Genomic DNA, 16977 nt, shown 5'->3' with positions numbered 1-16977 from the left:
CAGGTCCCTTTAAGATAGGATGTATCAATTATGCATTTGTTTCCTGAGTGTTAAGCTAGTTTGCAGTAGTAAGCTAGTTGGCAGCCAATAACTATTTGTTGAAGACTAATTTATTTTTATTTATTTACTTTTTAAAAAATTTTATTTATTTGACAGAGACGCAGCGAGAGAGGGAACACAAGCATGGGGAGTGGGAGAGGGAGAAGCAGGCTTCCCACTGAGCAGGGAGCCCGATGCGGGGCTCGCTCGATTCCAGGACCCTGGGATCCTGGGATCATGGCCTGAGCCGAAGGCAGATGCTTAATGACTGAGCCACCCAGGCGCCCCTGAAGATTGATTTAGACCAAATCCAGGGCAAAGGCTCAGGAGATTAGAATTCTCAGATAAGCCATTTATATATATGGGGCTTGTGCAAATTCCTTTTCTTTCTCTAAAAATTGGGACCTATAGTGTCACCTGCCCATTTCACTAGACAAATATATATATAATGTAAAAACTGAATAAAGGCATAAAGGTGTTGTTAAGGCTAAATTCTTACGCTTTCCTTTAGTTTATCTTAATTCTTGTGAATGAGATAATCTTTTTTTCTTAGCATTTTCTGTCAGATTACCAGTTTGCTTTCTCTTAGCTTTATAATTGAGGGTTTTACAGTTGTTTTTTTTAAGATTTTTTATTTTTGCGAGAGAGAGAGAGAGAGAGAGCTTGCAAGAGAGGGCGCGAGAGAGCGCAAGCACGCAGGAGCAGGGGGAGGGGCAGAGGGGGAAGCTGACTCCCGCTGAGCAGGGAGCCTGATGTGGTACTGGATCCCAGGACCGTGGGATCATGACCTGAGCTGAAGGCAGACGCTTAACTGAGCCACCCAGGCACCTGAGGGTTTTACATGTTGTAGGGAATATGGTAGTGTTTTCTGGCTGATAACACAACATCCAAATATTTCTAGGTTGTATTTAATTGAATGATAAAAGTAAATGGCTACTATTTATTAAGTACTGTCTCAGGGTAATAAAATAATTGGTTTACATGAATTATCTCATTTAGTCCTTACATCAGTCTTAGAGGGTAGAGATTATTACAATAATTGCATAGATGTTAAAAATAAAGGTCAGAGGAGTTAACAGTTAAAAAGTGGCAGAGCCAGGATTCAAACCCAGTTTTTAAATTTTATTTTATTTATTATTATTTTTGTAAGTAATCTCTCTGCCCAGTGTGGGGCTTAAGCTCATGACGCTGAGATCAAGAATTGCATGCTTGACTGAGTGAGCCAACCAGATGTCCCTCAAACCTAGTTTTTAGAGTGAAATAGCAAGGGAATCATAACTCTCAAAAAGAGAGTAGAGCATGTGACTCTTTATCTCTGAGTTGTGAGTTCAGGCCCCATGTTGGGTATAGAGAATACTTTAAAAATAAAATCTTAAAAAAAAAGAAATAAGATTTGGTCATTTTAATATGAAAATATATGTTCAAATTGTTTTTAAAAAGCCTAACTCTTCAAAAGTAAAAAATGTTTTCTGAACAATGGTATTCATTCAACTGCTAAACCATAAGAAGCTCATTAGCTGTTAGTAGTGAAGATTAACTTACCTCCCACACTACATGCCAAAACATTCTTTGTATAAGAAAACATAAAAGTGTGAATGATAATCTTTCTCTTTGAAAAACCATACATATTCTGTAAAAGTTGCTTTTACTTTTACTAAATGATCAAACTTGGATAAGAGGTAGGAGATTGAATTTTTTAAGGACAACCTCCTAGAGAAACATTTGAAAAATAACAAGCAGCCTGGTGATTTCTCTCTTTTTGATTACCAGCTTGGTGCCCTCCTAGCTTTGTTAGGATTTTTTTTTTTTAATTTGTTAGGATTTTTAAAATTCAGATATCATGTCAGTTACTTTTTGAAGGCATTATATTGCTTTATTTGATGCATTTTGCATATCCATTTTTAAGACTGATGAATCACAGACTTGTACCTCTGAAACAAATAATACATTATATTTTTAAAAAAAAAAGTAGGGAAAAATGAAGGGGGGAAATCGGAGGGGACACGAACCATGAGAGACTATGGACCCTGAGAAACAAACTGAGGGTTCTAGAGGGGAGGGGGGTGGGGGGATGGATTAGCCTGGTGATGGGTATTAAAGAGGGCACGTATTGAATGGAGCACTGGGTGTTATACTCAAACAATGAATCATGGAACACTACATCAAAAACTAATGATGTAATGTATGGTGATTAACATAATAAAATAAAATAAAATGTTTTTTAAAAATCTTAAGAAAAAAAAAAGTAACCTCCATACCCAGTGTGGGTCTTGAACTCACAACCTGCAGATTAAAAATCACATGCTCTACTGACTAAGCCAGCCAGGTGCACCTTACATATTTATCTTTAGACAGTTAAGCCCATTCGGTCAAAATATTTCTTGTAGAGATAATCCTCAGTATTTAGAGCATCATCTCTTCCAAGGCATAAAATGGTACCTAGATGTCCTGTAGGTGCAGGTTTACCTTAGATACTTAAATAGCTCCCAGGGGGGCGCCTGGGTGGCTCAGTTGGTTAAGCGACTGCCTTCGGCTCAGGTCGTGATCCTGGAGTCCCAGGATCGAGTCCCGCATCTGGCTCCCTGCTCAGCAGGGAGTCTGCTTCTCCCTCTGACCCTCCTCCCTTTCATGCTCTCTGTCTCTCATTCTCTCTCTCGCAAATGAATAAAATCTTAAAAAAAAAAAAAAATAGCTCCCAGGGATTGGTTTGCATGTTCAAAGAGCTGGCTTAAAAAACTAGAAACAAACAAAAAAACCCAAAACACCTCTAGAAACAGACAAAACCATGATAAATTGCAGTTTTCCTTTATTAATATGAACCTTGACAGCAATAGAATATGTAGTCTATTATAATATATGGACTGAGACTGTCTTCTGACCAGTTGGTTTTGCTTTTTAGGACCCCCCTGGGTCGTGCAAGAGCGTGGCTTCGATTAGCCCTCATGCAAAAAAAAATGGCTGATTACCTGCGTTGCTTAATTATTCAGAGGGATCTCTTAAGGTTAGTACCATTAAGTCATGTTCATTTCCATTTTTGAAATTTCATTTATATCCTGTTTTCCAAAAAGAATTAAAGATGTAGTACAAAAGGATACATAAAATACAATAAGATGGCATTAAAAAAAAGAAGAGCAACATGAGAGAGAAAATCATGTAGGGACATAACATGGATCAGGAACTAGCCTAAAAACTGAATACCATAAGCTTTGTATTGACCAATAAGAGGAAAATTTATTTATATGTTATATTTCTAAGCTAGTTTTATTTTTTTTCTAAATTACAGTTAATTCTACAAATAAAAGTCTGTATTGGGATTGGGAGCTTTAATCTGACAAATTTCTTTTTATTTTTTATTTATTTTAGAGAGGAAGATGGTGGGTGGTGCAGAGGGAGAGAGAGAGAGAACCCCAAGCAGATTCCCTTCCCAGGGCGGAGCCCACTTGGGGCTCAATCTCACAACCCTGAGATCAAAGTCAAAATCAGCAGTCTGACACTTAACCAACTGAGCCACACAGGCACCCCAACAGGTTTAGATCCTGAATGTCTAAACTGTTGCTTTGGCCGTATTGTGGGCACTTTTTAAATTGTCAATTGAAGGCCAGTGAGTGCTGGCAATTAAGTGGTATAGTGAAGATGACTGGAAAACATTAACTTGTTATTGTTAGTTGACATTGTGCTGAGGTTGATGGGAAGTCGAGCTTATAAATAGCCTGGTCTATGCACTGACTTTGAAATCTGCTCAATTTCAGGAATACATCTTATCATTCAGACCATTCATTGTTTACCTTTGAAGCTTTTTATTTAACAGAGAATGGATTCATCCTTTTAAAAAATGTAATACTGAACATAGCTGTGATAACACCCCCACTGAAACTTTTGTTTTCAGTATTAACTTCTTGAATAAATTGCCTTCATGTAGTAAATATATAAATAAGTAAATAATAGAAGGCCAGATGTTAAAGACAGACTTTCAGAGTATGGTAATCAGTTGTTAGAGGGGGTGACCCATAGCAGTCCCTCTGTTTGCCCTTGTTCTCTTGGAGTGCCTGTCTGATATTCTGGAGAATCTGGTCATTTTTGGTAGTACTTATGACTCTGGTCATACATCTTGGTTTTCCCATTTGTTAAATGAGAATGACTGTACTTTAAGCACCAGTAATTTCTCAATAATATTGTGAAGGTCAATTAAAGTGATTAAATAGTACATGGAACTTCTTGAGGAAGGCATGAGACAGTGATAATTAGTTCTATGAATACATAATTGTCAAGTCTTAGTTTTTAGACTGTCCTGTTTCTTTCACAGATCTCGTTTGAACATTTTTTAGGATATAGATGTCCTACCATCCTTAGTTGATGATTATTAAGAACACTTGCAATATACATATCAAATACACTGATTTGAACATGGGCTTTGGAAATGTTTCATATGTTCATTCCCTACCTTAGTCTTCATCCCAAGATTCTTAATAAATCCTAGAATTAAAAAGTCAACTCTAATAAAAAGTATTGTAATCAAATCAGTAACAGTCAGTATGTCTTCTGAGAGTCCCAGACATTCCAGGCCTCAGTGATGCCTCTTTTTCTTTTGATCTATATCTCTTTGCTTCTCTTTTCTTTCTCTCAAAATTCCTTTTCCTCTTTCATCTCTTTCAGCCCCATTCTTTTACCTTGTTTACATGGACATTAACATTTCAAAATGTTTAAGTTATTCACATATAGAAAGGCTAATTTGAAGAGACCAAATTTGTATGGGCTCCATGTTTATATTATGGGGCTGAGATTTTAAAATTTAGTGTTTGAAGTAAATTTGTGTTTTAAGGTTTTTATTTTAATTTCCACAGTGAATTTTATGAGTATCATGCACTAATGATGGAAGAAGAAGGAGCAGTAATTGTTGGGCTGCTGGTTGGCCTGAATGTGATAGATGCTAACCTGTGTGTAAAGGGAGAAGATTTAGACTCACAAGTAAGTGAAAGTGACTTGTACCAAATGCAGAGTGTTTTTAGTTTGTGCTGTTCCTCTTGGATCCAGTTGTAAACAGTACTGTTAAACACTAAAGAAAAATTAAGAATGAATTTCAGTTGCATGTTAACTGTACTTCTAATATTTCTCCCCTTTAACTAAAAATAACATGATTTACTTTAGGTTGGAGTGATTGATTTTTCCATGTATTTAAAGAATGAAGAAGATATTGGAAATAAAGAAAGGTATGATTTTCATAAGTTATTTCACATGTATTTTTTTTTTTAAAGATTTTATTTAGGGCGCCTGGGTGGCTCAGATGGTTAAGCGTCTGCCTTCGGCTCAGGTCATGATCCCAGGGTCCTGGGATCGAGTCCCACATCGGGCTCCCGGCTCAGCAGGGAGCCTGCTTCTCCCTCTGACCCTCTCCCCTCTCATGCTGTTTCTCTCTCGCTCGCTCTCTAAAAAATAAATAAAATCTTTAAAAAAAAAAAAAAAAAAGATTTTATTTATTTATTCGACAGAGAGAGACAGAGGGAGAGAGGGAACACAAGCAGGGGGAGTGGGAGAGGGAGAAGCAGGCTTCCCACCGAGCAGGGAGCCCGATGGGGGGCTCGATCCCAGGACCCTGGGATCATGACCCGAGCTGAAGGCAGCTGCCTAACCGACTGAGCCATCCAGGCGCCCCGCACATGTTGTATTTTTTATGTAGCTCTTTACAAATCACCATGAGGTCCATCTATTGATAATGTAGCTTTTTTTTTTTTTTAACAATGTAGTTTTTATTTCCTTATTTTGTGTGTAGTTCCTGCTTTGTTTCATTTAGCTTCCATATACAAGTTTTACAAAGCAGAAATCACATAGAAGGAGGTGGCGTTAGTCTGAAGTATGGCTTTTGGTCACACTTGTAGTTCCTGAGGCCCATTTTAATTGCTGGTTTTTTTGCTGTAAAAGAGATGAAAGCTTATTATTCACAAGCTTACAAATGCTAGTTTATTCCAAGATCTGTGTTTAAATTTAAAATATACTTACTCCAAATAAGAGAAAGAAAGGATAATTATGTAGCATAATAGAGGTGCTAATTATTGCTACAGTGGCAATCATATCACAAATGTATCACATTAACATATACACCTTAAATGTATAGTTATATGTCAAATGTATTTTATTTTATTTTTTTAAAGATTTTATTTATTTATTTGACAGAGACAGGGAGAGAGGGAACACAAGCAGGGGGAGTGGGGGAGGGAGAAGCAGGCTTCCCGCTGAGCAGGAACCCAATGCGGGGCTCGATCCCAGGACCCTGGGATCATGACCTGAGCCGAAGGCAGACGCTTAACAACTGAGCCACCCAGGCGCCCCTGTCAAATGTATTTTAATTAAAAAACATACTGATGCAAAAGAGTTCTTAAATATACTTTTTAATGGTATTGTTAAATAGATTACTTGCTAATACTAGACTTAACAAAGGTTATAATTAGTACACAGCCTACTGCTACATTATTATAAAGATTCTTGAATTTTATTTAAAGGCAAGATAATGTTTTTTGCCATTATGGTTTTATAACAATTTTAGGCGACGTAGACATTTTTTTGGTCCTTCAGTAAATACCTTTCCAACTGACACAAAGCTGCTTTTCCCCCTCTTTAGGAATGTTCAAATTGCTGCCATATTAGACCAGAAGAATTATGTTGAAGAATTAAATAGACAACTGAAGTAAGTATTATGGATACTTGGATATTTGTGACTATTGTCGTAGAGGTTTTTTACACCCTTTTCAGGTCCACTTTACCCTATTCCTTCCTACTAAACATCTTTTTTTTTTTTTAATTTTATTTATTTATTTGAGACAGAGAGAATGAGAGAGATAGAGCACACGAGAGGGGGGAGGGTCAGAGGGAGAAGCAGGCTCCCTGCCGACCAGGGAGCCCGATGCGGGACTTGATCCCGGGACTCCAGGATCATGACCTGAGCCGAAAGCAGTCGCTCAACCAACTGAGCCACCCAGGTGCCCCCTACTAAACATCTTTGAGAAAGGGTTGAGGGAGTAGAGAATAGAAATTAAGAATACAGAGAATTATTGGAGCTAATTCATTTTCAAAAATGAGAGTCAGATTTTTTTTTTTTTAAGATTTTATTTATTTATTTGAGAGAGAGTGAGATTAGAGCACAAGCAGGGGGAACAGCAGAAGGAGAAGCACACTCCCCGCTGAGCAGGGAGCCCGATGCAGGGCTTGATCTCAGGATCCTTGGATCATAACTTGGGACAAAGGCAGCCGCTTAACTGACTGACCCACCCAGGCTTTCCAAGAGTCAGATTTTCAGATAGAACATTTGGAGAATTTAAAAATAGAACTTCTGGGGAGGGGTCAAAAAAATAAAGACAGAATTTCAAACTTATCCCTGTATCCTTGAGAAGAAAAGGCTAGATAGGGTGGAAGTTTATATCATTTTTATGGTTCACAAATTCATTTTTCCTACTTCAAAGAGCTTCATGTGTAAATGTGGCTGTCGCCTCCCATGGTGGGAGTTTTTCCTTATATTTTATTTCCTTATATATGTCACCTGGGCATTGAAGCTGTCAGTGAATACTTGTAAGAATTTCTGAGATCAATATGTAAAATAGTATAGTGCAGTTCTGACTAATAGAAATAAAATGTGAGTCATATAGATAATTTAAAATTTTTAGTAACCACATTAAAAAGGTAAAAAACATGAAATTAATTAAAAATATATTTTATGGGAGCGTGGGTGGCTCAGTTGGTTAAGCGACTGCCTTTGGCTCAGGTCATGGTCCTGGGATCCTGGGATCGAGTCCCACATCAGGCTCCCGGCTCAGCGGGGAGCCTGCTTCTCCCTCTGGCCCTATCCCCTCTCATGCTGTTTCTTTCTCTCTCTCAAATAAATAAATAAATAAAATCTTTAAAAAATATATATATATTTTATTCAACCCAGTATACCCAAAATATTATTTCAATATGTAATCAATATAACAATTATTCATGAGGTATTTTATATTCTTTCTTTGTATTGTCTTCACAAGCCAATGTGTATTTTACAGTTATAGTACATTTTAGTTTGGACTAGATAGCACAGGTAAAGTGAATAATATTTGCTACATAGTTAGAAATGGAGACTGTTCCCATTAATTAAAATGAATAATTAGCAAAAATGACTGTCTCTGGGTGATGAAATTATGGATAATTTCTATTTTATTCTTTATACTTTTCTGATTTTCTAAGTTTCGTTCAGTAGTCAGAAAATAAAATTAAACATTTTCCCATTTTAGAAAGATAAGAAGCTGTAACTCTTGCTTTCTCTGAAGTTGGAGAGATAGGAAATATCTTGTATCATTATCTTTTTTTTAATCACAGTTTTAATAAAAGATGTCATAGGAAATATATGTGTATGTATGTGTGTTTTCTAATTTGTAATTCTGAGATTATATTTCTAAATGCAACTTTGTATTGCTTATTTACTTACTCTTAAAGCTTTATTCACTTTTGGCAACAGGTAATATATTCACATAGTTTGGGGCGCCTGTTGGCTCAGTTGGTTGAGCGACTGCCTTCAGCTCAGGTCACAATCCTAGGGTCCTAGGATCGAGCCCTGCATCCCCTGCATTGGGCTCCCTGCTTGGCGGGGAGTCTGTTTCTTCCTCTTCCTCTGCCCTGCTCGTGCTTGCTCTCTCTCAAATAAATAAATAAAATCTTTAAAAAATATATATATAGTCACATAGTTTAAACTTCAAAAGGAACATGAACAAAAAGCCTCCCTCCTCCTTGATACCCAATCACCTGGTTTCCCTCTTTGGGACTAATTAATAGGCTCTCGTGTATGCCTCCAGAGATACTTTATACAAATAAGAATATGCATATATTTTCTTAAAGTTCCCTTCCCCTCAGTTTTTTTACACGTAAAGTAGCATAATTTTTACACTATTCTGTAGTTCACTGTTTTTACTCAACAGTTTATCTTAGAGTCTGTTCCATTTGGTTCAAGGAGTTTTCTCATTCTCTTTGAAATTGTGTTTTAAATCATTTACAGCAGTGCTAGTGCCTTAGTTTTGTACATTTTACGGTTTTAAAAAGGTTTCATTGTTTTTCCAGTTAGAATGTTTTTGTATATTTAGAGTACTTAAAAAAATATAGAAAACAGATAAAGAAAAAAATAGAACTCACATATTATCCCTCATTCAAAGAAAACTATTGAGGGTTTATTTTCAAAAGTGCTTTTTTGATTAATATTTTATTGATTCTTACATAAAGGTAGGACAGATATTATTATCTGATTTTTTTTTTTTTAAGATTTTATTTATTCATTTGAGACACAGAGATAGAGAGAGAGAGAGAAAGCATGAGCAGGGAGAGAGGCAGAGGGAGAGGGAGAAGCAGGCTCCCCGCTGAGCCAGGAGCCCGATGCGGGGCTCGATCCCAGGACCCTGGGATCATGACCTGAGCCGAAGGCAGATGCCCAACCATCTGAGCCACCCAGGCGCCCCTATTATCTGATTTATAGGTAAAGAAACTGGAGCTCAGAAAGGTTTTACAGCTTTCAAGGTGACACAGAAAGTAGAAAAGCAGGGACTCTAACTTTGGTCCTCTGTCTCTTAGTCCCACACCTGTTAAGGTCTCACCATCCGGATACCCTGTTGCTGTTTGTGAAAAACTCAAGTTGTTTCCCTAAGAATGATAATATTTAAAAATGATTTAATATGAATGAAAAAAGATTTGTTTCACTAGTTAAAATGCCAATATTTATTTCTGAGGCTGGTATAAAATTTGTTTAAATCTATGATAGGTTTTATTGTGATGTAAACAGCATATTATGTTATTAAAGCTTGAGGTGGTAGAAACAAGGTCTTGAAAAACAAACTAAATAAAATGTACAATAATGTCCAGTCTCGGAGATGCCAAGGGAAGTGTGTGCATTTTTGATAACTGTGTACTTCTGGTGACTGTACAGTTTGAAATACGATTTTTTATCAAGATTTATAAAAATGCAGGAAAAAAATGTACAGTAATGTCCAATCTTGATCAATTTAAACAAAAATACAAAAAAACCAAGTTCATTCGGCTTAACCTGACTTTTAGCTATATCCTTGAAAGTCAGGGTGTTTGCTTAGCTGCTGGCTGTCCGGGTACCTGATGTGAATTTCATATTCACATTTCCCAAACTATGGGTGACTTTAGAGGTCTTTAAGTGATTATGAAAGTGGAGAGTGGAAACAGAATGGGCTTGTGTTGAAGACTGCTGTAAATGCTTATTAAGCCATTTAATTATAAAGTGGATGTTTAAAGTTCATCCTTTAAAAGTTAATTTTTAATTTTAATAATACTTGGTAGTCTTTGTGTGGAATTCATTCCTAAGTATTAAAATGTAAATGTAAGAAAGACTCTAAGAAGACAGCAAAAAATAATGAGCAGCATAAAGTGGAATTTTAATAGAAACGAGTTTTTTGCTCCAGTCTTTATTGCTTTCCTAGCCAAATCTGGTTATCCAACTTAATGAAATTTCCCACACTCACAAATTCAGGATAGTCGGTGCATGTTAGTTAACATGGTAAGTCCAGGATAACATACCTTTTCTTACTTTTGTGAATTTGTGTGATTTGAATGAGTTTTTTCTTTATTAATTTCAGCAGCACAGTCAGCAGTCTCCATTCAAGAGTTGACTCATTAGAAAAGTCAAATACTAAGCTGATTGAAGAGGTATTGTAACCCAGCCATGGATAGTTGTCTTACACGGACTGAGTATTTTTGATCCTTTTCCATTTTAAGTATGAATACACTAAGTGTGCATGTGCGTGGGTGCACATTTTCATCCTTATGATGGAATATTTGCAATATAGTTATAATTGATGATTATAAGTTCTAGAGAAACCACATTTTCTCAGGTAAATTCTCTGGTAAATCTGTGAGTTGTTTGAGATACTCCTAGAAATGAGCCCCAAAGATGACACTTATACAAGCCCTTCTATGAATAAGCTGTGATTCTCTTTAAAATCTGGATGACCTCTATTTAGTGAATCACCTATAGGTAGAAATTCCCATTAAAATGATACTGTTTGTCTTGTTCCACTATTCAGATTACTTTTCTTTACAAGCACCACTACCTGCTCATGGCCACCCTTTCTCCACCCAACCAAGTATAAACCTCATCCCGTGTGCTTTGGTTTCCTGCGTTGTCAGAGCGCCTATCTGGTGGTCCCAGACTGGAAATTTATCTCTGCTCTCTTTTTAATACTATTTGTAAAGTTGCTTTAGATAAGTTTTTTTTTTTTTTTAATCCACAGAGTTACTGCTTTCTATTTTCAGAATTATTTAGGCTAGAGGAAGAAATCTGTCATGAGTGCTCTGAACCCTACTTCCTGTGTTAATTAAAATTCTTAATTCTTTTAGAACTGGCCTAATTTTTCCAAACCAGGGAGCACATGATTACTTGCATAACTGCAAATGTATCTTTATTTTGATAGTTTGGGACCGCTTGATAGTGTTCTCTTTTGTTTCGTTTTTTAATTATGGTAAGTGTATTCTTTAATCCCCATCACCTATTTCATCCATCCCACCACCCATCTCCCCTCTGGTAACCATCAGTTTGTTCTCTATAGTTAAGAGTCTGTTTCTTGGTCTCTCTCTCTCTCTCTTTTTTTGACTTCGCTCATGTGTTTCTTAAATTCCACATATGAGTGAGATCATACAGTATTTGTCTTTCTCTGACTTATTTTGCTTAGCATTAAACTCTGTAGCTCTATCCATGTTGTTGCAAATGGCAAGATTTCATTCTTTTTAATGGCTGAATAACATTCCATCCACTCACTACATCTTCTTTATCCATTCATCTATCAGTGAACACTTGGGCCACTTCCATAGTTTGGCTATTGTAAACAATGCTGCAGTGAACAGGGATGCATGTATCTCTTTGAATTAGTGTTTTTGTATTCTGGGGGTAATACCCAGTAGTGCAATTACTGGATTGTAGGGTAGTTCTATTTTTAATTTTTTGAGGAAACTCTATACTGTTTTCCACAGTGACTGCACCAGTTTCTATTTCCACCAATAGTGCACCGAGGGTCCCTTTTTTTTCCCCCACATCCTTGCCAACACCTGTTGTTTCTTGTGTTTCTGATTTTAGCCATTCTGACAGGTAGTCTTTCATTGTAGTTTTAACTTGCATTTCCCTAATGATGAGTGATGTTGAGCATCTTGTCATGTGTCTCTTGGCCATCGGGACCATTTGGTAGTTTGATAGATTGGGACCATTAGAGCTGCTCTCTAGTTTGTGCTTCTTCTTGGCCTTAGGCACACTGTGAAGTTCAAGTTATATCCCTGATGAAGTGTTCAGAAATTTATTTATAAGCCAACATTGGGGATGGTCCCTGCTTTCCTTTCCTGGAATCCCTCTTTTCATTGTAGGCCTCAGAACCAAGCCACTTAGTTTAACTCCGATGGTGAAAAATGTCTCATATTTGTGATGGTCACTCAGTGTTATCTATTTCAGAGGGTGTCCTATTTGGTTATCATGAAGGTCTGTATCACATTTTCAATGATAGCACAGCCTTCTTATAGATTTTTTATCTTTACACAGGTCTTTACAGTCTTATTGTTTCATGATACTTTGTATTCAGAACATACTTAAATCAGATATGCATGATATGTTTTAACTAACAATATATTTTGACTAATAAAAGGAAATACTAGAAATAAGAGTTCAATTTTTTTATTGGTATCTTAGGATACTAGCACATTTTTCTTATGAAAGCTTCTGTAGATGTGAAACATTTGACTAGTTTTAAGCTTTTGTATTCTATTGTTTATAGCGATGATCATAACTTGTAAAGCAAGTATAAGTAAAGGTGTTTAAAATCTTTTTTCTTGTCCCTGTTTCATAATTTTTAGTTAGCAATAGCAAAAAATAATATCATTAAACTCCAAGAAGAAAATCATCAATTACGAAGTGAAAATAAATTGATTTTGATGAAAACACAGCAGCACCTGGAGGTAAGTATGGACTGTTTGCAAACACACAGTCTTGTGTCAGAAATTGCCACTTTTGGGGACTTCTGCATAGACTGGATATTTATTTCTGTGCTGTATTGATAGTAGTGATGACACAGTAAAAAGCTTGATGTTTTCTTCTTAGGTTACCAAAGTGGATGTGGAAACTGAGCTTCAAACATACAAGCATTCTCGGCAGGGGCTGGATGAAATGTACAACGAAGCCAGAAGGCAGCTTCGAGATGAATCTCAGTTAAGACAGGTAGTTTACATTAGCAAAAATAATCATAATAATAATTTACCCTTAAGCATCACTTAAAATCTTTTTTTTAGCTTTATCTTCCTTGCTGTGGGATAGAAATCTCACCCCCTTACAACCCCTTCAGATTCTTTTTTTATCAAGTGTTTTTAAACTGTGTTATAATCTGAAATGAATGGATTGTGACCAGCATTAAAAAAACAAAATAGATGGGGCGCCTGGGTGGCTCAGTCGTTAAGTGTCTGCCTTCAGCTCAGGTCATGATCCCAGGGTCCTGGGATCGAGCCCCACATCTGGCTCCTTGCTCAGGAGGGAGCCTGCTTCTCCCTCTGCCTGTTGCTGCCCCTGCTTGTGCTCTCTTTCTCTCTCTCACATAAATAAATAAATAAAATCCTTAAAAAATAAAAAGACATATACCTAGTGACATGAAGCCATTAAAAAAAAATAGTCTACATAGTGAATAGAAAATTCTTCATGTTGTCATTAACTGTCGTGTGTCTGACTTTTGACATCCTGAAGTGGTATGTGAATTGAGGATATGTTGAAATTGCAGGATGTGGAAAATGAGCTAGCGGTACAAGTTAGTATGAAACATGAAATTGAACTTGCCATGAAGTTGTTGGAGAAAGATATCCATGAGAAGCAGGATACTCTGATAGGCCTTCGGCAACAACTAGAGGAAGTTAAAGCAATTAACATAGAAATGTATCAAAAGTTGCAGGTAAGGATCATTTTTTAAAAAAATTTTTATTATAATTATAGTTTGTTAACCTACAGTGGAGTAGAAATCAGTGATTCATCACTTACATACAACACCCAGTGCTCATCATAACAAGTGCCCTCCTTAATACCCATCACCCATCTAGCCCATCCCCCACCCACATCCCTCCCACAACCTTCCGTTTGTTCTCTGTCATTAAGAGTTTCTTATGGTTTCCCTCTTTTTTCTTCCCCCTTCCCATATGTTCATCTGTTTTGTTTCTTAAATTCCACACATGAGTGAAATCATACGGTATTTGTCTTTCTCTAACTTATTTTGCTTAGTGTAATACATTGTAGCTCCATCCATGTCGTTGCAAATGTTAAGATGACCTTCTTTTTGATGGCTGAGTCATATTCCATTATATATATATATATATATATATATATATACACACACACACACACATACACACACATATATACACACACATATAACACATCTTTATTCATTCATCAGTCAATGGACATTTGGGCTCTTTCCATAGTTATTGTTGATAATGCTGTTATAAACATCAGGGTGCATGTACCCCTTTCAAATCTATATTTTTGTATTCTTTGGGTAAATACCTAGTGGTGCAATTGCTGGATCATAGTGTAGTTCTATTTTTAACTTTTTGAAGAACCTCCATACTGTTTTCCAGAGTGGCTGCACCAGTTTGCATTCCCACCAGCAGTGCAAGGGGTTCCCATTTCTCTGCATCCTTGCCAACACCTCTTGTTTCTTGTGTTAATTTTAGCCATCCTGACAGGTGTGCGGTGGTATCTCATTGTGATTTTGATTTGTATTTCCTGATGATGAGAGATGTTGAGCATGTTTTTATGTGTCTGTTAGCCATCTGGATGTCTTCTTTAGGGAAGTGTCTATTCATGTCTTCTCATTTTGTAACTGGATTATTTTTTGGGGGAGTGTTGAGTTTGATAAGTTCTTTATAGATTTTGGAGGTAAGGCTCATTCTTAAATTCTTAGAATTTCTTGAGTTTAATGTAAATTGAAAATAACTTTTGTATGAAGGATTTGGTTTTTAGCTGTGCTATATTGGTAATAAAAACCAGTGACTTTTTTTCTGTATGGAAGCTTAAGTAGTGTAGCAATGGAATAGGTATCAAAGAATAAACAAATCACCTATCTGAATTTCTTTTTTAATGCCAAAAGGTTAAGTATGAAGATTAAATCTTTTGGGAAAACTCAATCTAAATATGCAGGACATTTCTGTGAATTCTTTATACAGTGTAGTCCTGAGAAAGATTTATTTTTTCTTAAAAAGATTTTATTTATTTGAGAGAGAGAGAGCATGAGCTCGAGGGAGGGGCAGAAGGAGAGGAGAAGCAGACTCCCCGCTGAGTGTGGAGACCAAAATAGGGCCTGACCCAGGACCCTGAGATCATGACCTGAGCTGAAGTCAGACACTTAACCAACTGAGCCACCCAGGTGCCCCTTTAATAATTATTTTTTTAAGATTTTATTTTTTATCTTATTACTTTTTAAAAAAAATTTAAATTTTTTAAAATTTATCAATTAAAATTTATTAAAATTTAAGATTTAAATATTTAATTTTAAATTTAATTAATAAATTTGATTAATAAATTTAAATGTAAAATTTAAATATTTAAATTTAAATTATTAAAATTTATTAAATTTAAAGTTTAAATTTAAAAATTATTTAAAAATTTAAATTTATTATGTTAATCACCATACATTACATCATTAGTTTTTGATGTCGTGTTCCATGATTCATTGTTTGTGTATAACACCCAGTGCTCCATGCAGAACGTGCCCTCTTTAATACCCATTTGACAGAGACACAGCGAGAGAGGGAACACAAGCAGGGGGAGTGGGAGAGGGAGAAGCAGGCTTCCCCCAGAGCAGGGTGCTTGATGTGGGGCTTGATCCCAGGACCCTGGGACCATGACCTGAGCCAAAGGCATCAGACACTTAACGACTGAGCCACCCAGGCGCCTCAGGATTTTATTTTTTTAAGTAATCCCTACACCCAACATGGGCTCAGATCTACAACCCCAAGATCAGCAATGTACATGCTTTACCTACTGAGCCAGCCAAGGGCCCTGAGAAAGATTTAGTTTTGACTGAAATGCTTTACTGTAGAGGCACCTGGGTGGCTCAATCAGTTAAGCGTCTGCCTTCAGCTCAGATCATGGTCCCAGAGTCCTGGGATCCAGCCTCATGTGGGGCTCTCTGCTCAGTGGGAGTCTGCTTCTCACTCTCCCTCTGTCCCTCCCTGCTGCTCGTGCTCTCTCTCTCTCAAATAAAAAAATCTTAAAAAAAAAATGCTTTACTATAATAATCGTTACAATTCTCTCATAAAGTGACATCACTGTTTAAGTAGATTTGTTGCCAAAAACTCTTTATTTAATTGGAAAAAAAGCATAGTTTACAAGAGTTTATTCTGTTGTCTTCCAGAAACACTAAAGGCAGTTCTTTTTATTACATTTTAATTGAAGACTAATAGTACTGCTGCTTTATATCATAGGAGTATTTTAACCTACAAATTAGCTCTACTCATTTCAAAGTAAAAATTCCATAGTGAAATGGTATACAAAACTTAAAAATATTCAGGTTTAAAAATCAAAGCCACTATAGTTTTGTTTTTTTTTTTCCTTTCTACATAGGGTTCTGAAGATGGCTTGAAAGAAAAAAATGAAATAATTGTCCGACTAGAAGAAAAAACCAATAAAATTACTGCAGCCATGAGGCAGCTGGAGCAAAGGTACAGCATTTTCAGTCTTAGTTTCTTTCTTTCCTTTTTTTCTCCCTTTTCTTTATTCAACTCTGACACCTGCCACAAAAACCATTAGGAAAATTTATTAGGCCTTTTTTTTTTTTAAGCCCAGCAGGATTTTGCCTTTTTTGTTTTGGTTGTTGCATGGAATCAAGTTGCTTTATAGTAGGCTGAATTCATTTGAATTTGCCATTTTGTGGATTTTCTTAAAAGATTTAA

At 36.4% G+C, this 16977-nt stretch overlaps 1 protein-coding gene across 6 annotated transcripts in view; it reads left to right on the top strand.

Annotated features, from left to right (window-relative positions):
• The window catches only part of LOC118017929 (RUN and FYVE domain-containing protein 2), a 46207-nt gene that overhangs the window by 6860 nt on the left and 22370 nt on the right, over positions 1-16977 (top strand). For 4 of the 6 annotated variants that reach the window (XM_035016295.1, XM_035016267.1, XM_035016304.1 and 1 more), the window contains exons 4-12: positions 2939-3040; positions 4881-5004; positions 5185-5246; positions 6653-6718; positions 10644-10713; positions 12901-13002; positions 13145-13261; positions 13812-13979; positions 16649-16746. In XM_035016295.1, coding sequence (XP_034872186.1) covers positions 2939-3040; positions 4881-5004; positions 5185-5246; positions 6653-6718; positions 10644-10713; positions 12901-13002; positions 13145-13261; positions 13812-13979; positions 16649-16746 — 909 coding nt within the window. The remainder of the gene's footprint in view (positions 1-2938; positions 3041-4880; positions 5005-5184; positions 5247-6652; positions 6719-10643; positions 10714-12900; positions 13003-13144; positions 13262-13811; positions 13980-16648; positions 16747-16977) is intronic. The other 2 variants (XM_035016278.1, XM_035016286.1) reach the window with 2 other exon arrangements.

This window comes from Mirounga leonina, unplaced genomic scaffold (genome assembly GCF_011800145.1).
Source record: "Mirounga leonina isolate KUSES-001 unplaced genomic scaffold, KU_Mleo_1.0 Mir_106, whole genome shotgun sequence".
Lineage (NCBI taxonomy): Eukaryota > Metazoa > Chordata > Mammalia > Carnivora > Phocidae > Mirounga > Mirounga leonina.
The sequence above is the reverse complement of the archived record's forward strand: the minus strand, read 5'-3'. Positions and strand labels throughout refer to the sequence as shown.